We start from the raw sequence: 25,248 nt of genomic DNA, 5'->3' as shown, positions 1-25,248 counted from the left end.
GAGATTTTCTCCGCTGGGTGTCAAATCGAAAGACTTGCACCCCCCAACGGTCTACCCGACGGGAGGCCCTAGTCACACGACATCTGATACAGCGGGGAGAAATTATTATGCAGGCAGTGCTCCAAATACAAAAAAAGAAACAGTCAGTAGAGCACTTGCCCCATGAAATGCAACAGTTCGAAGTTCGAGCCTCCGCCCGCACACAGTTTTAATCTTCAAAGAGGTTTCAAATAGCATAGTTATTCGACAGCTTATTATAAAGAGAGACAATAATACCACTAACTTGTAATATGCATTGGTGACGTTTACTCGACTTTTAATAAAGAAATAATGTAGTTTCGCGAAGCCTTACAATAGATCCTATTTGAAGAGGAACTGGCGTTCATTGGAAATTTCCATAAATACTGTAGTATTGTATAAATTGTTTCGTATCAGCACTTTATACTAGATTTCGCCTCTGAAGAGAAATACTCTACCAATATAAAAATGGAAATGTCGTGTGGCTAGGGCCTCCCGTCGGGTAGGCCGTTCGCCTGGTGCAGGTCTTTCGATTTGACGCCACTTCGGCGACCTGCGCGTCGATGGGGATGAAATGATGATGATTAGGACAACACAACACCCAGTCCCTGAGCGGAGAAAATTTCCGACCCAGCCGGGAATCGAACCCGGGCCCTTAGGATTGACAGTCTGTCATGCTGACCACTCAGCTACCGGGGCGGACACTCTACCAATAGAGCCACACAAGCACTTCTGTTCCCTCAGAGGAACAGACTGATGCTAAGTGACGGCTTTTAAAATTAATAACCAGAAGGAGAAGACCTATCATAATCCACGTCACTTCCACGACGAAGGCTGTTATGCCCCACATTGATCGCACCCAGTAGTTTGACGACACTACTACTGTTCACCACATATGGAGTTCAACTGTGCGCCCAGCCAATCCGGTTTAGATTTTTCGTAATTTCCCGAAATAAAACTAAACATCCTACCGAGCCTAGGAAGACCTAAAAGTACCGACCGAGCGCTATGTCATCCTTAGCCGATAGGCGTCACTGGACGAGCCTATGGAGGGGCATGTGGTCAGCACACGACTCTTCCGGCCGTTGTCGGCTTTCGTAACCGGAGCCACTAATTTTTAATCAAGAAGCTCTTCAGTTGGCCTCGCAGTGGCTGAGTGCACACCGCTTGTCAATAGCGCTCAGCAGACTCGGACAGTCACCCATCTAAGTGCTAGCCAAGCTCGACGGCGCTTAACGGCGGTGATCTGACGGGGAACAGATTTACCATTGTGGGGAGGTGGTTGACCATTTCCTGAAATAAAATGAAGTTCAGGATGCTGCCTTAAACAGGCTACGGCCTAACAATTATTCAATCTTCTCTAACTAAACTAATGGTTAGTTGGTAAAATAGTTGTTGTAAACGAGCAACCAAAGTGACAGTTTTCACATTGCCTCTACAACAGCATCGCCATGTACGCTCAGACTGCAGCATTCACTAAATAGGGTCCTGCGGTTGTCGCCGCATCCCGTACATCTGTCGCCAAACGACTCGATCCCTCCACTGTTATTCATCCTCTTCTATTTTTCTTCTTGGGTTTCCCTTAGCCACAATTTTTGTTGTCTCCCTCTTCCTCTTTTTCAAATGGTTCAAATGGCTCTAAGCACAATGGGACTTAACTTCTGAGGTAATCAGTCCCCTAGAACTTAGAACCAATCAAACCTAACTAACCTAAGGACATCACATCCATCCATGCCCGAGGCAGGATTCGAACCTGCGACCGTAGCGGTCGCGCGGTTACAGAGTGAAGCACCTAGAATCACTCGGCCACTGCAGCCGGCTTAGACAGTTCTCCAAACTACAGCATAACGAACAATACCTTCAGCGGCTCTGTGTCAAAGCTTTCTCAGGCTCCATGAAGACAAAATGATTGCTTACATTCCTTTCCAATGCCTTCGCCATGATCTGCTTTAAAATAATAGTGTTATCGACTCATGGCCGTGTGTACTTAGCCACTTTATTCTTCCCCTTTTATTTATATCCTTCTTCATTCTTATATTTAAAATTCTCTCGAGCACCTTGACATGACAATTGCTACACACTTTCTTGCTTCCCCTTTTATGTACGGATTTTATATTCACTCTGCTGGAATTTCCTTCCCATACCATATACAACTATTAAATAATTTGCTTAGATATTCATAGAGAACACTTGCACCATACCTCAATAATTCTACTAATATGTTTCCAAGACGTGGTGATTTCTCGATTTACATTTGCGTAGCCGCCTTCTGTACCTCTTTCGTGATTACTTTCTCTACCTCTACACCAACCTGATTCTCTTTCATTTCTGATTGTATTTCATTGTACTCTGGGCCTTTAAAATGCTTTTACCACTCTACCATACCGTTAACCGGGAGATTGCTCCTTCTTGCAGCTCTTTCCTCAGCCTATCAACCATTTTCTATGGTGCCATCACTTTTGTATCACCGGGTATAGGTCGACTTCCTCGAATTCATCCTCCTAGATTACATTTTCTCTTTTACAGATGTCCTTTTTTATTCTCTATTCATTCTATTATACAGGCTCTATGCTGTTTGACCCGTTGCTCCAGCCAGTTGTTATACATCTCCTTTATGCTTTGGGTCCACCATCGTTGGGGGCCGATTTCCTTCTTCCGCCGCTTCACATAGGCATTTCTTAATTCCTTGGTACATACATCTCGCCTCTACGTGCCTCAGTTTGATTGCTAACCGTAATTTATAAAGACATTTTACGGACTTGTGTTTCAGACTGTCTAAATTGTATTTAATAGTATCCACTGTCCTTGAGGGAGCATTTGGCTTTTGCTCTTAGCTATTACTACCAACTTTGCACCCAACAAGAAGTGGTCTGAATGAAATTCTGCATCCCTGTAAACTCTTAAGATCATTTGCTCTTATGTTGGAATTTTTATTCTGAACGATATGGAAAGCGTTGTGCCTTGAAGACAGTGCACTTAGCAACACATGATGTTTCCTGATCCGTGTTTCAGTCTAGTGACCGAATATACACTCCTGGAAATTGAAATAAGAACACCGTGAATTCATTGTCCCTGGAAGGGGAAACTTTATTGACACATTCCTGGGGTCAGATACATCACATGATCACACTGACAGAACCACAGGCACATAGGCACAGGCAACAGAGCATGCACAATGTCGGCACTAGTACAGTGTATATCCACCTTTCGAAGCAATGCAGGCTGCTATTCTCCCATGGAGACGATCGTAGAGATGCTGGATGTAGTGCTGTGGAACGGCTTGCCATGCCATTTCCACCTGGCGCCTCAGTGGGACCAGCGTTCGTGCTGGACGTGCAGACCGCGTGAGACGACGCTTCATCCAGTCCCAAACATGCTCAATGGGGGACAGATCCGGAGATCTTGCTGGCCAGGGTAGTTGACTTACACCTTCTAGAGCACGTTGGGTGGCACGGGATACATGCGGACGTGCATTGTCCTGTTGGAACAGCAAGTTCCCTTGCCGGTCTAGGAATGGTAGAAGATGGGTTCGATGACGGTTTGGATGTACCGTGCACTATTCAGTGTCCCCTCGACGATCACCAGTGGTGTACGGCCAGTGTAGGAGATCGCTCCCCACACCATGATGCCGGGTGTTGGCCCTGTGTGCCTCGGTCGTATGCAGTCCTGATTGTGGCGCTCACCTGCACGGCGCCAAACACGCATACGACCATCATTGGCACCAAGGCAGAAGCGACTCTCGTCGCTGAAGACGATACGTCTCCATTCGTCCCTCCATTCACGCCTGTCGCGACACCTCTGGAGGCGGGCTGCACGATGTTGGGGCGTGAGAGGAAGACGGCCTAACGGTGTGCGGGACCGTAGCCCAGCTTCATGGAGACGGTTGCGAATGGTCCTCGCCGATACCCCAGGAGCAACAGTGTCCCTAATTTGCTGGGAAGTGGCGGTGCGGTCCCCTACGGCACTGCGTAGGATCCTACGGTCTTGGCGTGCATCCGTGCATCGCTGCGGTCCGGTCCCAGGTCGACGGGCACGTGCACCTTCCGCCGACCACTGGCGACAACATCGATGTACTGTGGAGACCTCACGCCCCACGTGTTGAGCAATTCGGCGGTACGTCCACCCGGCCTCCCGCATGCCCACTATACGCCCTCGCTCTAAGTCCGTCAACTGCACATACGGTTCACGTCCACGCTGTCGCGGCATGCTACCAGTGTTAAAGACTGCGATGGAGCTCCGTATGCCACGGCAAACTGGCTGACACTGACGGCGGCGGTGCACAAATGCTGCGCAGCAAGCGCCATTCGACGGCCAACACCGCGGTTCCTGGTGTGTCCGCTGTGCCGTGCGTGTGATCATTGCTTGTACAGCCCTCTCGCAGTGTCCGGAGCAAGTATGGTGGGTCTGACACACCGGTGTCAATGTGTTCTTTTTTCCATTTCCAGGAGTGTAGAATCAAATGGAGGATCTCGTGCTAGAAACAGCAGTTTCCAGCCATTGTTACTATGTTTGTGTTGTAAGAGATGAGAATGGGTCTTGTGCATAGTATGTAAATATTACGAGCTGTACATATTCAAGTGCTGTGTTATTGATTAAAGTTATTTTGAGGATTCTTAATTAGACTTCACTTACTGATAGTTAGTAAGTAGCCGAACAATAATTTAAGACAGATTATTAAATGCATTATTGATAACATTTTCTCTGTTGCAGCACTTTTAAATATGAATAGAATATTTGTTCGTACGTAAACGGCCATGTTGTACCATCGAACAGTATTTTACATTAGGAAAAACCTTACTATTGGGGAGTAATTTTTGTAACTACAGAAAAAGACAGCGGCGCACATAAAGTGTTACTACGTAGAACATTCTCCCCTACAGCATATTACTGACCTGGTACTTTTAGACGACGCTCCCATGTGTACTTGTGGATCTGCTTATGAGTAAAGAAACCATTTAAAATCTTCAAGGACAATGTCTCATATAGCAATTACCCTTTATCGACTGTCATTTAGTGTGTCATCTCCATATCTTCTATATATCTTACAACATTTAGTCTTGTTGTGAACAACTGATACTTTCAGTGTTATAAAGTATGACATTTTAAAGATAACAATTTATGTCAGGGAGATGGAGACAGAAAAGTAGTGAGAATCCCTCTCCTGCATTCAGAGTGCCTCTCCTTCCCAGTAGGTTTCTGTCCTGCACCCTTTTGCGAATCTGTCAACCAACGATCCGTAGAGAGCGGTAGTTATGTTGCTTCGTTTCTTTTCAGAAATTCTGTTTCATGTGTTCGACCATTTTTCACTTGCTAATATGATATAACAAGGCGATAACACCAACAGAAACCCCAACACAGCTGAGACTGGCGTTTGAGCAGCAGGCGTTTAGCCCAGCTAGTTCATCGCCACGGTCGAAAAATTAAACAGAGGGATGTAGCAAAAAAAAAAAAAAAAAAAAAAAAATTAATTAATTAATTAATTAATTTGCGTTCGCGATACAAAGAGGATTGTCTATCAAGAATTTATCATCAGCGATAGGATCCACTACAGTCGTATCATCTTTTATTTCCTAAAAGGTGCATCTGCAAAGCCGTAAATAAATAATGACTTCTACCCAGATTGTTAGCATTAAAAGACTGAACAGAACTTATACTAAAATTCTTAAGAAAAAGCCCCATGTACGTATATAACATATGAGTCCCTAAAAGTCGAATAACTGAAGGTAAACTAGGTTCAAATAGTGTATCCCAAGTTCATGGCATATAACAGGAGACCCTCTCAATTTCTTGGTCTGACGGAAAGCCTCTTGCAGAGGAGTACCTACATAAAAAGAGGCAGATCCCCAAATTAATATAATCCAAATGCGAACTATTATAGGACTCAGCGTGCCATAAAACCAAATCCAAAACTTATTAAGCTGCTGGCTTAAGTGCGTGCCAAACATGGATCCGCATGGAAAGGTGGTCTTTCAGGATCTGAAACGATAATAAAATGGGGTATACATCTTTGCACATGAAAACATGTGTGAATACATAATGTGACCCCAGAGAAAAGGTTGCGATTTACCAGTGATGCATACACACCCATCAGGTCTGTGCCAAGCACGCAACGAAGTTGAAATGCCGGCGGGAGAATGCACTGCTCGGGCCAACGTAGGGTCAGCGTCCCATCAAGCGAAACATCTGAATCTGACATCCTAGCCATGTATACTATTTTCTGGTTCTAAGATGACTGAAGGCTCTGCCAAAAGACAGCCTGTATGAGGCAGTCGAAGGATTGTTTTCTCACCATGGCAACACAGTAGTGATGTCGGACAGTGTTTGGCCATAAACAAAATATGTAAGCCGGCCGGGGTGGCCAAGCAATTCTAGGCGCTACAGTCTGGAACTGCGCGACCGCTACGGTCGCAGGTTCGAATCCTGCCTCGGGCATGGATGCATGTGATGTCCTTAGGTTAGTTAGGTTTAATTAGTTCTAAGTTCTAGGGGACTGTTTACCTCAGAAGTTAAGTCCCATAGTGCTTAGAGCCATTTGAACCCAAATTTGTAAATTAAAGGTGGAGGGGAAGAAAGGAAAGGTAGGCGATCACTGCTGTCAGCTGCATTGGGACATTACACATAATCAGCGGCGACGGAGTAAAATGTGTACTGGACCAGGATTCGAACCCGGGATCTCCTGCTTACTAGGCAGGTGCGTGAACCAACCGGCGATCTGGGATACATCGGTATCGCACCTGTGCACAGTATCTCGGCACGCCGATCCACACTCCTACCAAGCGCAACCTATCCGTAGTCCCTGTCCATTACACTCCGTATTCGCTCTCTGAGATTCCCAAAGGAGGACGGACATATTTGCGCATCCGCACTGAAGAAGATGAATCCATTACCCATCTAGGCCATTCAGAACGTGTGGTGTATGTTCTTTCAGACATGTCCTTAAGAACAGACAACATGCATTCATTTAACATCTAACATAAAAAGTGACAGTAACTTTTTCTTTTCCTACTCAAGCCAATTCAAGTTATGCCTTGCCTTCTCCAGCGACATTTTCGTCGTTCGTGAAGAAAGAGAACTGGAGGGGAAGAAAACTGGATTCACTAAGTATAATAGCTGGAGAGGTTTTATAACCAATTTCCTTCAGTTCGTAAAACACTGAGATTAGCGCATTACCTCTGATGGTCCTATTCTAAAGTTGATGTAGTTTTACAGACTTTCTACGAAGTACAGAATGTTAACTACATTATTCTTTTTACTTTTGGGTGTGTCTTCGTACTAGCATTTAAGACAACCTGCAGTGTCGAGACTTGTGGTCACTTTCTGATAGTTACTAGCACTTTTAAATTCTACCCAACATCAAGTAGTAACAATAATAATTTCGTGTGCCTCAATGGCCGGATGTAAACTATTTCAACTGGACGCCACCTAGGCGATATGCGTGTCCCTGATCTGCCCTAGTCATCCATCTGGGTAAAGCGAACCACGTACCGTTGCAGCCAACTCTTCACATCGTTGAGCAGTTTAAAAAATTCACCGTGTAACCATCCCCTTATGTCTTACCATGTTACGCATTAGAACATTCAAGAAAAACCTGTGATAAGCGTTTTCAATGCTATTTACAACTAATTGTCTTCCGCTGTATATCCATAAACAGGGTGAAAAGTATTTAAACCGACAAACTCTGGGAGGTTGTAGGGGACATCAAAACAAATATTTTCCCCTAATGTTATTTTTTCCTATGAGGAGTATTTAAACCGGTAGAGGAAGATTTCTCTGGCGGCAGATTAATTAAACCAACAAACACTTTTCCATTTTTTATGACCAAGAGACAACACATTAACAGAACCCAATCTGAATTGCAGTAGATTTTCAAAAATGCCTCCATTGACATGTAAACAAACTTTACACCGTCGGATGATGTTCTGTCTGACACGGGCAAAAACCCCAGGAGTATCTTAATTGTTCCTGTTGCTGCTACTATCCGGGCAACCAGATCCTCTTCTGACGCAACAGGAGTTGTGTGAACAAGGTCCCGCATCTCTCCGCACGCAAAAAAGTCCAGAGGGGACATATCTGGGGATCAAGTAGGTCATGGTACAGGACCACCTCTGCCAATCCACGTCTTTGGGAACCGTCGGTCCAGGAATCGACGCACACGACGACTGAAATGTGCTGGCGCCCCTCATGTTGGAACCATATACGTTGTCTTGTAAGGAGCGGGACGTCTTCCAGCAAGTCTGGAAATGCTCTGGCGAGAAAATTGTAATAGTTCCTGCCATTTAATGGCCTAGGCAGCAGATACGGCCCAATTAAACAGTCCCCAACAACACCGATTCACACATTAACGAAGAACCGCATTTGTTGTTGATCAGTTCGCTCAGCGGCTCGTCCGTTGTAGTGCGCTGCGAAGTACGCACCAACCGCATCAGTGTACTCACTCCAGGTGTATCGCTCCATTAGTAAAAAGAGACAATGCACTACTACACTGATGGACAGCAGTTACCTGCAACTGAAGAGCGTAATACGCCCTCTAACAACTAACGAACGTAATACGGCCTCTAACAACTGATGAGAGTAATACAGCCTCCACCGGTTTAAATAATCCTTATAGGAAAAAATGACATTAGGCTAAAATATTTGTTTTGATGCCCCGTACAACCTCCCACAGTTTGTCGGTTTAAATACTTTTCACCCTGTATAAATGTCCCATTCTGCCATGAACTGACAGGCATTCAGAGACAATAAATATCCAGAACTAGCCGAATACGTTAGGTGTTCTATAGATTATTTCACCGATGAGTGTCAACCTACCCTGCTGTTTATCATCTGAGAAGCCGAGGAAAGCGTACCAGATGCCCTTCTCCTGGCCGAACACCGACTTCAGCCCATCGAGAGCGTAGCGGTCCGGTGGAACGGCGAGTCTCGAGCCATCGGCCTCGCAGCTCTCCTTGGCGGCCGACCAGTTCTTGAAAGTGCGGTACAGCTTGACCACCGAGTAGCCCGAGACGAACTTGTAGCCTCGCGGGACGTCCGGAACCGTTGCTGCAGCAACTGTTGTCAGGAGACAGACACAGGTATCAGTCGCGAATGGTAAGTAGGTGTACATTCTGTTCCGCGTAAAATCGATGAAAGGCGAGAGCTTGAACAAAAACATGTTGCTTGTTTTTTTTTTTTTGGGGGGGGGGGGGGGGATTGGAGGGATAGATGGATGGGAGAATGGGGGCGGGGTGGGTAGGCTCTTGAATAGGTGGGTCGGTTGGTGCGTATCTGTGTGTGAAAGCCATAAACAGTGAAGTAGATAGGAGGACAACGACAAGTAGAATGAGAAATAGATAGGAGAGATGCAACAATTGCAATGAAAATGGATAGTGGAAATACGTACTACAATTATGTAATTCCAAGTCGAATAACTGCTTGCATAAGGGCCAAAGATTGACCAACATGTTACTGGATTTCTCAATTTGTGAAGCGGTTTCCTTTGAATAGATCATCAATTTGTTCTGAAAATTTAGTCATTTATTTGTCTGTACATATATATCACTTCTACAGATTTCCCTCCCATTCGGATAATTTCTTCGTGGTGCGTCATTTTTGTCTTAAAAAAGTATTATGATTATATTTTATTTTTACTCTGTAATGCATAAAAGTACAACGTGCAAAATTACGTACATCCACCTTAGTTTGCCGGCCGGCCGCAGTGGACGTGCGGTTCTAGGCGCTACAGTCTGGAACCGCGCGACCGCTACGGTAGCAGGTTCGAATCCTGCCTCGGGTATGGATGTGTGTGATGCCCTTAGGTTAATTAGGCTTAATTAGTTCTAAGTTCTAGCCTACTGATGACCTCAGAAGTTACGTCGCATAATGCTCAGAGCCATTTGAACCAGAGCCACCTTAGTTTGTGAAAGAGTTTGTAAAACTGAGGTTATGTTTCACTCAAAGACAGTGTTTATTTCGTGTATTCTTACTTACATTGCGTGTGAGTATTGTATAGGTGGTGTAATTTCAAGTTTTAATTACTGTAATCGTAAATTCAGGCAGATTGTAGCGCAGTCGTTAGGTATTTGTTTTGTTTTGTACGTCGGTGGCACTTGTCTGTCTAGTAGGCTCTCAGAGACCAGGGTGGCCTGAGCTCCCAGTTCGTGCACATCGACAACGCAGAAAGATACGTATATAGCTTCTTTTCTGTTTTTACTTCGTAGATTCTTACTTAAATTGCGTGTGAGTTTCGCATAGGAGGTGTAATTTCGAGTTTTAGTTACTGTAATCGTAAATTCAGGCAGATTGCAGCGCAGTCGTTAAGCAATTGTATAGGTTAGTTCATACATTCTTTGCTTGTTCTCTTGCGTTATCTAGGCACAGACTCGCGTTTCAGTAACTGTTGTTCAACATCGATTAGAATGGACATGGACTGTGATTGCTGTGTTTGGATGAGGGCTGAGTTGGCATCCCTTCGCTCACAGCTGCAGGCGGCGCTGACTTCGGTCGCGCAGCTTGAGGCTGTTGCCAATGGGCACTACTGTGGGGAGCCGGACTTGGGTTTCACGGGGATGTCAACCTCGTCCCGTCTGTCCCCAGATCGGTCTGCCGCTGTGGTTGCCCCAGTTGCTGCCCGCAGTGGGGCTGAGCCCTCGCCTGTGGTTGATTGGGAGGTCGTTCCAAGGCGTGGCAGGCAGCGAAAGACGTCCCCAGAGGCTGATCAGAAAGCCTCGCCGATGCGTCTGACAAACAGGTTCCAGCTGACTGCCCTGTTTCAGAGGATGATTCTCAGCCTTCAAGGTCCGGGCAGTCGCAGAGGGTGGGCTTATTGGTAGTTGGGAGCTCCAATGTTGGGCGCGTAAGGGGGCCCCTTAGGGATATGGCGGCTAAGGAGGGGAAGAAATCCAGTGTGCACTCCGAGTGCATTCCGGGTGGTCATTCCTGATGTGGAAAGGGTCCTTCCGGATGCCACAAAGAGCACAGGGTGCAGCCAGCTGCAGGTGGTGGCACATGTCGGCACTAATGACGTGTTTCGCTTTGTTTCTGATGAAATTCTCTCTGGATTCCAGCGGCTATCTGATTTGGTGAATGCTGCCGGTCTTGCTTACGAGATGAAGGCAGAGCTCACCATCTGCAGCATCGTCGACAGAACCGACTGCGGTCCTTTGGTGGAGAGCCGGGTGGAGGGTCTGAATCAGAGGCTCAGACGGTTTTGCGACCGTGTTGGCTGCAGGTTCCTTGACTTGCACCATGGGGTGGTGGGGTTTCGGGTTCCGCTGAATAGGCCAGGAGTTCACTACACTCAGCTGGCGGCTACACGGGTAGCGGAGTCTGTGTGGCGTGGACTGGGCGGTTTTTTAGGTTAGAAGGCCTCGAGAAAGTACGGGGTGGGCTGCAATCTCAAAGGGTGCATGGCAAATACAGGACGTGCTTGGATCAAGGAACAGTCGGAATTGTAGTTGTAAATTGTTGTAGTTGTGCTGGGAAAGTCCCTGAGCTTCAAGCGCTAATAGACAGCCCAGAAGCTGAAATCGTTACAGGTACAGAAAGCTGGCTAAAGCCTGAAATAAGTTCTGCAGAAATTTTTACGAAGTCTCAGACGGTGTTCAGGAAAGATAGATTAGGCAGAATTGGTGGTGGAGTGTTTGTGTCTGTCAGTAGTGGTTTATCTTGTAGTGAAGTCGAAGTAGATACTCCGTGCGAATTAGTATGGGTGGAGGTTATACTTAACAGCCGAACTAAGTTAATAATTGGCCCCTTCTACCGACCCCCAGACTCCAATGATATAGTTGCAGAACAGTTCAGAGAAAATTTGAGTCTCGTAACAATAAATACCCCACTCATACGGTTATAGTTGCTGTGGACTTCAACCGATATGTTGGCAAAAATACTTGTTCAAAACCGGTGGTAGGCAGAAAACATCTTCCGAGATTGTCCTAAATGCTTTCTCCGAAAATTATTTCGAGCAGTTAGTCCACGAACCCACGCGAATTGTAAATGGTTGCGAAAACATACTTGACCTCTTAGCCACAAACAATCCAGAGCTAACAGAGAGCATCATGACTGATATAGGGATTAGTGATCACAAGGTCGTTGTAGCTAGGCTCAATACCGTTTCTTCCAAATCCACCAGAAACAAACGCAAAATAATTTTATTTAAAAAAGCGGATAAAGTGTCACTAGAAGCCTTCCTAAGAGACAATCTCCATTCCTTCCGAACAGACTATGCAAATGTAGACGAGATGTGGCTCAAATTAAAAGCAACAACAACAACATGGAACTGATCCCCCATGGTACACAAAATAGGTCATAACGCAGTTGCAGAGACAACGGAAAAAGCATGCGAAGTTCAGAAGAGCACGAAATCCCGAAGATTGGCCAAAATTTACAGACGCGCGAAATTTGGCGCGGACTTCAGTGCGAGATGCCTTTAACAGGTTCCACAACGAAACATTGTCTCGAAATTTGGTAGAAAATCCGAAGAAATTCTGGTCGTATGTAAAGTACACAAGCGGCAAGACGCAGTCAATACCTTCGCTGCGCATTGACGATGGTACTGTTACCGACGACTGTGCTGCTAAAGAGGAGTTATTGAACGCAGTTTTCCGAAATTCCTTTACCAGGGAAGACGAATGGAATATTCCAGAATTTGAAACACGAACAGCTGCTAGCATGAGTTTCTTAGAAGTAGATACCTTAGGGGTTGCGAAGCAACTCAAATCGCTTGATACGGGCAAGTCTTCAGGTTCAGATTGTATACCGCTTAGGTTCCTTTCAGATTACGCTGGTAAAATAGTTCCCTACTTAGCAATCATATACAACCGCTCGCTCTGTACCTACAGATTGGAAAATTGCGCAGGTCGCACCAGTGTTTAAGAAGGGTAGTAGGAGTAATCAATCGAACTACAGACCTATATCATTAACGTCAGTTTGCAGTAGGGTTTTGGAGCATATACTGTATCCAAACATTACGAATCACCTCGAAGGGAACAATCTATTGATACGTAATCAGCATGGTTTCAGAAAACATCGTTCTTGTGCAACGCAGCTAGCTCTTTATTCGCACACCGTTCCTCCCAAGCGACTTCTAATCAAGCTGCGGGCCTATGGGGTATCTTCTCAGTTGTGCGACTGGATTCGTGATTTCCTGTCAGGATGGTGGCAGTTCGTAGTAATAGAGGGCAAATCATCGAGTAAAACTGAAGTGATATCAGGTGTTCCCCAGGAAAGCGTCCTGGGACATCTGCTGTTCCTGACCTATATAAATGACCTGGGTGACAATCTGAGCAGTTCTCTTAGGTTGTTCACAGACGATGCTGTAATTTACCGTCTAGTAAGATCATCCAAAGACCAGTATCAGTTGCAAAGCGATTTAGAAAGGATTTCTGTATGGTGTGGCAGGTGGCAGTTGACGCTAAATAACGAAAAGTGTGAGGTGATCCACATCAGTTCCAAAAGAAATCCGTTGGAATTCGATTACTCGATAAATAGTACAATTCTCAAGGCTGTCAATTCAACTAAGTACCTGGGTGTCACAGTTACGAACAACTTAAGTTGGAAAGACCACATAGATAATATTGTGGGGAAGGCGAGCCAAAGGTTGCGTTTCATTGACAGAACACTTAGAAGATTCAACAAGTCCACTAAAGAGACAGCTTACGCTACACTCATTCGTCCTCTGTTAGAATATTGCTGCGCTGTGTGAGATCCTTACCAGGTGGGATTGACGAAGGACATGGAAAGGGAGCAAAAAAGGGCAGCTCGTTTTGTATTATCACGTAATAGAGGAGAGAGTGTGGCAGATACGATATGCGAGTTGGGCATATTAAAGCAAAGACGTTTTTCTTCGCGGCGAGATCTATTTACGAAATTTCAGTCACCAACTTTCTCTTCCGAATGCGAAAATATTTTGTTGAGCTCAACCTACATAGGTAGGAATGATAATCAAAATAAAAGAAGAGAAATCAGAGCTCGAACAGAAAGGTTCAGGTGTTCGTTTTTCCCGCGCGCTGTTCGGGAGTGGAATGGTAGAGAGATAGTATGATTGTGGTTCGATGAACCCTCTGCGAAGCACTTAAATGTAAATTGCAGAGCAATCATGTAGATGTAGATGTAGACTTGATGTCTCAATAAATGATGGTGAAATAACCATTAGTGAACTCACAATCATTTATGGAAGAAACATTCTATTCTTTTGTGTGACTAGTTCAGGCAATCATCCGTAATTACACAGGGTTTTCTACGATCAGGTATAATACTTTCCACATGTTCATCACGATATTCTTTCTTGTTCGCTCAGAATCGACACTCAGTGTTTTATTTACAGCTCCGGTGACTGCACAAGCTGTGTTAAGAAATAAACGTTAGCACTGAGACGGCGAGGAAGAAATAAGAAGGGTGGAACACAGGTATTGCTTCTTCTTTTTTCATATAACCGAAATATACGGCAACCTGCGTAAAGAAGCGTAACCAAATATATCCCAGATGAGTGCCGATTTGCTATGATTTTATGGGACCACCTACTTCATTAATAAACGAGAACCGTAATACAACAAAGCGGAGTCGTAGCAGTTTTGCAGTACTCCTATAAGCATCCAACTCAACTGTCTGCGATTACCTAGTGAAATGGAATAGTCCCTCTTGGCAACAAAGATGCACTGGAAGTCGGCGTCATGTATGTCATCGTAACATAATATAATATTATTCAGCATTTTTTGTTACGAGTGAATTTAGGACATACATTTATCATTAATGGCTTCATTCGGTCGGGCTACATTTCTCAGAAGATGTTCTCCTAATTTTGTAGTCGAAAGGATAGATTCTTTTCGCCAAAGGGTTTGATGAACTTGATATTCATTAAGAAATAATAACATGCAGGGTGCGGTAAAAAAGTGTGCTTGTTGGTATCTAAAAGCTCCCGAGTTTTGCGCGCAAACCGTTACGTGTGCACTGTAATGCCGCTAATTGTCTCCCACACATCCTTCTTGAATCATTGTAGCAAGCGTCTACGAGTCGAGTGATTCGGTTAGTTGCTGGCTAATATATTTCCATTGTTGTGGATCAGACAGCTTGGAATTTTGCGATGGATGAACTCAGAGAGCAGCGTATTTGTATAAAGTTTTGTTTAAAACATGGCGAAAGAGTTCCAGAAAAGCACCAAATGTTGATACAAGCTTTCGGAGAAACGCTTTAGGCCAGAAAACGCTTCAGGCCAGACACACCTCTATGACTGGTGTAAGTGTTTCAAAAACGGGCGAACATTGACTGATGATGACGACCCACCAGAAAACATTCAGTGTGATGTCCTTAGGTTAGTTAGGTTTAAGTAGTTCTACGTTCTAGGGGACTGATGACCATAAATGTTAAGCCCCATAGTGCTCAGAGCCATTTGAACCATTTTGAAAACGTTCAGTAAGTGAGGGATTGTGTAAGATTGTAAATAATCCATCCAAGAGCACTAAAGCAGTTTGGGAATACATTATCACATATGTAAATGCATTATGAGAAGAAAACTGCAAATAACTGCAACGAAGTTTGTACCATGACTTCTTTAACACAATCAGAAGCAACATCGTGTGAAAGTCAGCAGGGAGTAATCAACTGCTCCAAGACCATCCAAACTTCCTTTCAAAGTTTCAGTTGTAACAAAATTTGTGTATAAGGTTATGAACCTGAGACTAAGCAGCAGTCGTTGTAATGGCAGAGTCCTCCTTCAGATCACCTAATGTAAGCGCTACATGTTAAGAATAACAGTAAGTCCTTGTTGACTGACGAGCTTGTTCATACACAGTTCGTCCCTCCAGATGAAACTGTACAGAAAATAAAGAATTCCATCGCGACGTTCTAAGTCATGTGAAGGAGAACATGAAGTCCACAGCAGTGGGGTGTGATGACTATATTCTCAGCCGCGTTCATGAACGACCCCAGACGGCCTACATCATTCAGACCTTTGGAACTACAAACAAGGCGACAATATTGTTCCTCACCTCGCCGCACTCACCAGACTTGGTTCCGTGTGACCCGATTCTGCTTCCCAAGATGAAATTCAACTTGAAGAGGCGAAAGTATGACGCAGTGGAGCAGATTCAAGTTGAATCGCAGAGCTTGCTGAATACCCTAACAAAGAAAGATTTCCTGGATCCATTTCGAAAACGACAGAAACGTGGGGATTTGTGTACTCCCTCTCAAGACGACTGATGATAGATGCTTACGTGAGGATTTAAGGACATTTTAGCCAACGTAATAGTAATTTTATGCTTTCGATAGAACAAAATCCACAGAAAAATAGATAAACCACGGATTTAGATCGTGCAACGTCTGTTCATGGTTCCTCATGAAATAATAAACGTACGAGGGGGGTTCAACAAGTAACGCAACGCAATTTTTTTCCTCGATCAGTTTGTCTTAAAAATATGTGGAATTTCTTGTGGGACTTCGTGGAATGTTTCCACTTAAACCCCTACAATTCCGTGAAATTCCAATTGGTGGCGGCGCTATTCGTAGCTTTGAAAATGTTGTCTCTGTTGGAGGTGCGTTGCAAAAAAAGCGCTGTCACTGAGTTTCCTTTGGCGGAAAATCAGAGCATTGCAGATTTTCATAGACGCTTGTAGAACGTCTATAGAGACCTGACAGCGATCAAAAGCACGGTGAGCCGTTGGACGAGCCGTCTGTCAAAACCTATCCGACCTCCTGCGTGTCGGCCGGCCACACACAGCTCTGACGCTGGCGAAGTAGGAACGTGCAGACACTCTCGTTCGAGGTGACCGACAGATCACAGTCAAACACCTAGCTGCGTAGCTGTACATCTCTATTGGTAGTGCTAACACACTCGTTCAACAGTTAGTTTGCTCACAGGTGTGTTTTCGCTGAGTTTTTCGCCGCATAACAAAAGATCATAAGGAATAACGAAGGACCACCTGTGCGAAATTGCTTGCGCGTTACGAGGCTGATCGTGACAGTTTTTCTGTCGAACGTTGTCCCACGTGATCAAACATGGGTCTATCATCTCGAACCGGAAAGAAAACCACAATCCACAGAGTGGCGCCGAGCCACCTGTCCTCTGAGGAAAGCTGCATTCTCAGCCGGTAAAATTATGGCGATGGTCTTCTGTGACTCTTAAGGTATTATCCTGTTTGATGTCCTCAACTCTGAAGTGTAGTGTGCTACTCTCAGGAAACTGAACAAACTACTTCAGCACGTTCATCGCCTGAAAAATACAAACGAACTTCTCCCTCTCCATGACAATGAAAGACTTCAAAGAAGTCTGCGCACCCGAGAGGAGCTCACAAAACATCGCTGGACCTGATGGGATACCAGTTCGATTTTACACAGAGTACGCGAAGGAACTTGCCCCCCTTCTTTCAGCGGTGTGCTGTAGGTCTCTAGAAGAGCGAAGGATTGGAAAAGGGCACATGTCATCCCCGTTTTCAAGAAGGGACGTCGAACAGATGTGCAGAACTGTAGGCCTATATCTCTAACGTCTATCAGTTGTAGAATTTTGGAACACGTATTATGTTCGAGTATAATGACTTTTCTGGAAACTAGAAATCTACTCTGTAGGAATCAGCATAGGTTTCGAAAAAGACGATCGTGTGAAACCCAGCTCGCGCTATTCGTCCACGAGACTCAGAGGGCTATAGACACAGGTTCCCAGGTAGATGCCGTGTTTCTTGACTTCCGCAAGGCGTTCGATGCAATTCCCCACAATTGTTTAATGAACAAAGTAAGAGCATATGGACTATCAGACCAATTGTGTGATTGGATTGAAGAGTTCCTAGATAAGAGAACGCAGCACATCATTCTCGATGGAGAGAAGTCTTCCGAAGCAAGAGTAACTTCAGATGTGCCGCAGGGGAGCGTCGAAGGACCGTTGCTATTAACAATATACATAAATGACCTTGTGGATGACATCGGAAGTTCACTGAGGCTTTTTGCGGATGATGCTGTGGTATAACGAGAGGTTTTAACAATGGAAAATTGTCCTGAAATGCAGGAGGATCTGCAGCGAATTGACGCATGGTGCAGGGAATGGCTATTGCATCTCAATGTAGACAAGTGTAATGTGCTGCGAATACATAGGAAGAAAGATCCCTTATAATTTAGCTACAATATAGCAGGTCATCAACTGGAAGCTGTTAATTCCATAAATTATCTGGGAGTACGCATTAGGAGTGATTTAAAATGGAATTATCATATAAAACTGACCGTCGGTAAAGCAGATGCCAGACTGAGATTCATTGGAAGAATCCTAAGGAAATGCAATCCGAAAACAAAGGAAGTAGGTTACAGTACGCTTGTTCGCCAACTGCTTGAATACTGCTCAGCAGTGTGGGATCCGTACCAGATAGGGTTGATAGAGAAGATCCAACGGAGAGCAGCGAGCTTCGTTACAGGATCATTTAGTAATCGCGAAAGCGTTACGGAGATGATAGATAAACTCCAGTGGAAGACTCTGCAGGAGAGACGCTCAGTAGCTCGGTACGGCGTTTTGTTGAAGTTTCGAGAACATACTTTCACCGAGGAGTCAAGCAGTATATTGCTCTTTCCTACGTATGTCTCGCGAAGAGACCATGAGGTTAAAATGAGAGAGATAAGTGCCCACACAGAGGCGTACCGACAATCCTTCTTTCCACGAACAATACGGGACTGGAATAGAAGGGAGAATCGATAGAGGTACTCAAGGTACCCTCCGCCACAGACCGTCAGGTGGCTTGCGGAGTATGGATGTAGATGTAGATGTAGATGTAGATCTAGATTCAACATATAGCCCGGACGTCGCACCTTCCGATTTCCACCTTTTGGCCCATTGAAGGATGCACCCCACGGTTGGCAGTACGTGGATGATGCGCAAGTTATTGATGCGACAAGACACTGGGTCCGACGTCAACCTATAGAGTGGTACCATGCAGGCATATAGGCCTTCCCAGTAAGGCGTCGTGTGGCAGTCGCACTGACAAGGGGAGGCCGCCAATTGTGAAATTCAGATTCAATTCATACTGCGCATAATAAAAGCTCATGGCCAGAGGTGTAATATGGCAAAGCACCAAGATGCACTTCTCAGCCGTTGTCGAGAAAATCGACAGTTAAAATAAATCGTTGCTGTGAAATACTCTCTACGATTAACAATTTCCTACAGCGTCGTGGCGGAGCGGTAAGCTCTCGGGTTCGTAATCCAAAGGTCGCCAGATCGAATCTCGCGCCATAGAACTTTTGTTTTTAGTATTTTTTTGTAATTCAAATGTGTGTATATATATACACACACACACACACACACACACACACACACACACACACATATATATATATATATATAAAATTCCCGACAATCAGTTGCAATAATTATGCATATAATAAGTTGTTGAAAGTCGTTTGTCATGGAGAAACTGGCGACTTCGAACATCATTATGTTTTCCGCAAACAAAGTTGTATTTCACAATACCACGTATAGTTAACGGAAGACGTAGAAACGATATTCCGAAACGAATACGTATAGCGTAAGTCAAACGTTCAAATTAGAATAGAAACCCCACGAACACAAATTTGCTGTGGCAGGTATGAAATATAAACTCCGTTACTCGCTCGTTACACTTGAGGGACAGACGTTGAATGGGCCGAAACGAGCCGCTGCATAACAGCGTAGTTGCCTGCTAACTTCGAAAGAAGGTAGATGCGGTCCCTAGCGCAACTTATAACATCGTCGAAAGTCAGTGCGAACGTGAGAGCTTTGGTACACCCTGTTAAACAAACAATATATATATATATATATATATATATATATATATATATATATATATATTTGAATTACAATAAACTAATAATAAAAAAAATGTTGCATGGCGCGAGATTCGATCCGGCGACCTTCGGATTACGAACCCGAGCGCGTACCGCTGCCCACGACGCTATAGAGAATTATTGATCACGGCAACGGTTTCTTTAACTGTACATTTTCTCGACAACGGCTGAGAAGTGCATCTTGGTGCTTTGCCACATTACACCTCTGGCCATGAGCTTTTATTATGCGCAGTATGAATCGAACCTGAATTTCACAATTGGCGGCCTCCCCTTGTGAGTGGAAGTTAAGGTGAAAAACAGGGTTTTGTAACCATTAGGGCGGGGAAAGTATGTGAATCTGAATCCTGAATAAATTCAATGTCTGCAAGGTTCGCAGAAGAGCTCCTGTGATGTTTGGAAGGTAGGAGACGAGGTACTGGCAGAATTGAAGCTGTAAAGACGGGTCGTGAGTCGTGCTTGGGTAGCTCAGATGGTAGAGCACTTGCTCACGAAAGGTAAAGGTCCCAAGTACTAGTCTTGGTCCGGCACACAGTTTTAATCTGTCAGAAAGTTTCATTTCAGCCACACTCCGCTGCAGAGTGAAAATCTCATTCTCTAAATTAAAAGTCCTTTCAGAAAGAAGATGTGTTGCATTACTTACTCAACACGCCTCGTATGTAACAAATACTACTTTGGCAACGCAAAGAAACAAATCGAACATATTTGTTATCTGAAATTTAAGTTTAATGCGCTGGTTCTAGAGTTCTGCCCAGGACTACCACGTTATACTTTTCTTTTATTGGTTCACATTATAAAGACCTACTGACAAGTCCAAAGAGGACAAATGTAGCCTAACACGCGAAACTGGGAAACCCAGTCGTTAGCTAATAACACTCTTGAAGGTATTTACGTGCAGATTTTAACTTTCGCACGGTCACTGCTCAAAACGAAAGCACTGCTCACAGTTTCTGGCAACCCTGGCGTGCATCCTGTTCCAGAACTGGTCGCCATAATTAGGAAGTTAGTGAATACGTTACCGCTAACGTCCGCCACCGTTTCCGATTTCCTCTTTTCCGAATAGGTTGAAGGTCTGATGATGCGCCGGTTCTTCTCATTCAGCACTTTGCATTCTTGACCTATTCGTGACATCGTCATTATATTGGGCTCAAATTGAAAAACATTTTTATTTTAGCTGGTGGTAAACCTTTCGGGATGCGATGTCGTGGTCCAAGAAACTCTTCTGTGCCTGACGTTTCGTCCAGGACTGCGCTGGAAATCCTCAGAGGCGTTGCGCCGCTGAGTCTTGCCGACTTAGTCTGTGGTTTTCACACAGGGTCAACACCACAAATTGCTTTCGCAAGGTCCATAGTATTTGCATACAATTCTTTTCAGGCTGTTGCCAACGTTTTAATCGTCACTTATTCTACGATATCTTTTAGAAATATTTTGTGCAGCAAAACTATCGTCCTAAAGCAGACGCCGTAAAGCTTTACGTCAGGTGTTACATTTTCATTGATTATTCGAAGTGTTAAAAGTCTTAGCGTATTAGCATGAACGCCTACCTAAGTCTTAGCATTCGGCAACGGTTCAGTTGCACTCTCTTGGAACGTTACTCATAAAGTGTCTACGTCTCACGGCTGTTAACATACAGACATTTATATCGTTGCTATTTATTTAAGAGGAAACTTTTTGCCCGTGGAAGCTCGTGTCTGAGATCATCAAGACTTAGGAGAAAGAGAAAAAATTATATCCTCCTACAGGGAGTGGACAATGGTACGAGAAACACCACAGTCACAGCACAGCAACAGTAAAAAAAACTGTTGGGATGGAAAAACATGGGATGGACCGGTTCAGCCAAATTGATCATATAATCCTTGGCACAAAAGCAGCCTTGGAGGATAACCACGGGACCCAAGGAATACAACTTTTTTTTTTGTGTCATCAATCTTTTCACTGGACTTGCAACATACGTCGTGAGTGTTTTGCTGGTTATATCCCTATCTCCGCGTTCCTCTACAGCTGCAACCCTCGACAGCTGGCTTTAGTGTCATAAAAGTTATTCCCTGACGTCTCAACAAATGACTTTTATCTTCGTGCCCCTTCTTCTTGTCAGTGTTTTCGTTGCCTCGCCGATTCTACGGAGAACCTTCTCATTCCTGAACAGTCCACCCAAGTTTCAACATCCTTCTGTAGTGCGACATATTACATGCTTCGATTCTCTTCTGTTCCGGTTTTCCCACAGTCCATGTCTCACTGCCATACAATGCTGTGCTCCAAACGTAAATTCTTCGAAACTGCTTCCTCAAATTAAGACCTTTGATTGATACTAGCAGACTTCTCTTCACCAGGAATGCCATTTTTGCCGTTGCAAGTCTGCGTTTTATGTCCTCCTTGCTCCGCCTGCCGTGATTTATTTTGCTGCCTAGGTAGTAGAATTCTTCACTTCACCTGCTTCGGGATCACCAGTTGCGGTGTTAAGTTTCTCGCACTTTTCATTTCTGCTATTTCTCATTACTTTAGTCTTTCTTCGATTTACTCTCAATCTACATTCTGTACTCATTAGATTGTTTATTCCATTAAACAGATGACGTAATTCTTCTACAATTTCAATAGGATAGCAATGCCTTCAACGAATCTTAACACTGATAACCTTTCATCTTGAATTTTAATCCCACTCTTTCTTTTATTTCCGTCACTGCTTCTTCGACGTGTAAATTTAACAGCAGGGGTGAGAGACTACATCCCTGTCTTACACTCTCTTTAATCCTTACACTTCGTTCTTGGTCTTCCACTCTTATTATGCCCTCTTGATTGTGTATTGCCCACCTTTCTGTATAGATTACACCTATTCTTCTCAGGATTTAGAACATTTTACACTGTCGAACACATTATCCAGGTCGACAAGTCCTGCGAACGTGTCTTGATTTTTCTCCAGTCTCGCTTTCATTGTTAAACGCAACCTCGGTTCTCTAGTGCCTTTGCCTTTCCTAAAACCAACTGGTCGTCACCTAAAACATCCTCTGTTTTACTTTCTGTTCTTCTGTATATTATTATTGTCAACAACTTGGATACATGGGTTTTAAATCTTATTGTGCGGTAATTCTCGGACTTGTCGGTTCTTGTAATAACGCGAATTGTGTGTATGAGGTTTATCCGAAAGTCTGACGGTATATCGCCAGTCACATACATGATACATACCAACGCTGATAGTTGTTTTCTTAACAATGGAATTCTCATTGCATTCTTAACATTACCGCCCTTGCTTTTTATTTCATTGAAGGGTTTTTTGACTTTCCTATGTGCTGAGCCAGTCCTTCTATCGTTTCGTTTCCGATTTCTTCACATTTTTCATGAAGTCATTTCTCATTAGCTTCCCTGCACTTCCTATTTATTTCACTCCTAAGTGAGTTGTATTTCTTTATTCCTCAGTTTCCCTCATAATCTTTGTACTTCCTTCTTTCGTCGATAAAATGAAGTATTTATTCTGTTAGCTATTGTTTCTTCGCAGTTGCGTTTCTTGTATCAACGTTTTCATTTCCGACATCTGTGATTACACTTTTTAGAGACGTCCATTCCTTTTACATTTAATTTTCTACTGAGTTATTCACTATCCTAGTATCTATAGCCTTAGAGAACTTCAAGCGTATCGTATTTCTTAGTACTTTCGTACTCCACTGCCTTGACTGCCCTAATCATCAACGAATTCGAGCCATTTTTCCATCATGATGCGTAAACTCGAACAGAAGACGGAAACAGTGTGCTACAAGACACATCCGACCAAATGACTTTCTTCTATTGCTCCTTATCCACGCTGCATGGCCTCGGGACCTCGTTTTCCTGTTCGGTAATTTTCGTCGCTGATGAGTGATTTTGGAATTACGGCTGATCCTGCAATTCCGTTCTTATTAAGCTTCCTTTGTGCTATTTCGGTACTGACATGGTTCGTGAGTGCGACGTTCGTTTTTCAGTGGCTTCTACAGTTTTCTTGCTCTTATTTGACCAGTTGCAGCTGTAGCGGCGCATCAAAGCTAAGTACTAATTAATTGTTTGTGTATAGTGGTTTATTTAGGAACTTTAGTAGTCTTCAACCGGTGTTCTTGGTGTTTTCTGGTGAAATAATTTCAGAAGAACCTTTTGGAAACTGTTTTCAGCTTCGTTACTGTGTCATTAGACGTTTGATTCTGTTTCTGTATTAGTCTTTTGTTATATTCACATTTGTTGTTTATTAATACTGTTAATAATAGTAGTTACTTCCCTTGTAGAGTAAGTTTGTGATTATTGTAGTCAGGTTTTAACATCTTCTTATTGTAGTAGCGGAACTTAGAAAAAGTAAAATTTTACCATGAGTGAGAAGTGTGGCTTTGCCGTAGGTTCGTGAGTAGTGGATTGCGGTGTGAGACTTGTTCGAAGTATTTTCACTGGGGGAATGCAGTGGGGAAGCCAGTGGGCATTCTGGTGAGATCCTCTCCTGGAACTGCAGGTTATGTAGCAAGAGTAAGTTGATAGAGGAGCAGGAGCGTAAGATCTGTGCCCTTCAGGTGCAGTTGAAAAACGCACAGGAGGAGCTAGATAGGATGAGGAGGGAGAAGGGGGTTGGGGAAGGGGAGCTGGCTGTTGGCAAGAGATCTGCTAGGAGAAGAAGATTTTCAGATAGTTTTACTACTGTCAGAGTCTAGTGGAGAGGAATCTCTAGTAGCTGTAGATGTAGGAAGTATGCAGCAGACCTCAGTAGTTACTGTGCCTAGAACAGTTGCAAAGTCGAAGAGGAAGAAGAAGGTTCTGCTGTTAGGTAGTTCTCATGGCAGAGGTGTAGGCCAGCAGTTGCAGGAAGTGCTGGGGAGTGAGTACCAGGTCACCAGCATTGTGAAGCCTAATGAAGGATTGGCTCAGGTGACTGTTAACATAGGGGGGTTATGTAGGGATTTTACTAAAGAGGATCAGGTAGTGATTGTGGATGGGGCTGGTAATAGTATTGATAGGGATGGGGAGTATAACATAGATGGTGACCTGGAAAAGATAACCACTCAGACTGGCAACACGAATGTGCATTTCGTGGAACTGTTTCAGCGTCACGATCGGCCTCATCTTAATACAGCCGTCAGGCGTAATAACATGAGACTTGGGGGTGCGCTGATGACAGAAAGCTTGGGTCACATTTCAGTGGTGTCGGTGGAGTCTATCAGCAGGACGGGTTTCACTAGACACGGCCTGCACCTCAACAGGTATGGGAAGGGGAGGTTGGCAATGCTTATAGGCGACAGCATAGGTGGGGTTGGTGGGATCACTCATGGGAAAATTCCTGCAGTAGTGGGTATTAGAGCTGCACCTTTTTTAGACTGAAGTGAGCTGATAGGTATTCCTGCTTAAGGGAAGTCTCTCTAACAAGGGAATCACTTTTGACAAAGCTTAGGTATCCGAGTAATGAGGGAATTAGTATATTTCATCAAAATATGCAAGGTATTAGAGATAAAGTTAGTGAACTGCTTA

At 44.2% G+C, this 25,248-nt stretch overlaps 1 protein-coding gene across 2 annotated transcripts in view; it reads right to left on the bottom strand.

Moving 5' to 3' along the window:
* Positions 1 to 25,248, bottom strand: part of LOC124595697 — a 74,062-nt gene that overhangs the window by 33,950 nt on the left and 14,864 nt on the right. The window contains exon 3 of one of the 2 annotated variants that reach the window (XM_047134555.1): positions 8,827 to 9,066. The exons of the other annotated variant lie outside the window; for it this stretch is intronic. Coding sequence (XP_046990511.1) covers positions 8,827 to 9,066 — 240 coding nt within the window. The remainder of the gene's footprint in view (positions 1 to 8,826; positions 9,067 to 25,248) is intronic. 2 annotated transcript variants of the gene reach the window in all.

The sequence above is a fragment of the Schistocerca americana genome, chromosome 2 (genome assembly GCF_021461395.2).
Source record: "Schistocerca americana isolate TAMUIC-IGC-003095 chromosome 2, iqSchAmer2.1, whole genome shotgun sequence".
Lineage (NCBI taxonomy): Eukaryota > Metazoa > Arthropoda > Insecta > Orthoptera > Acrididae > Schistocerca > Schistocerca americana.
The sequence above is the reverse complement of the archived record's forward strand: the minus strand, read 5'-3'. Positions and strand labels throughout refer to the sequence as shown.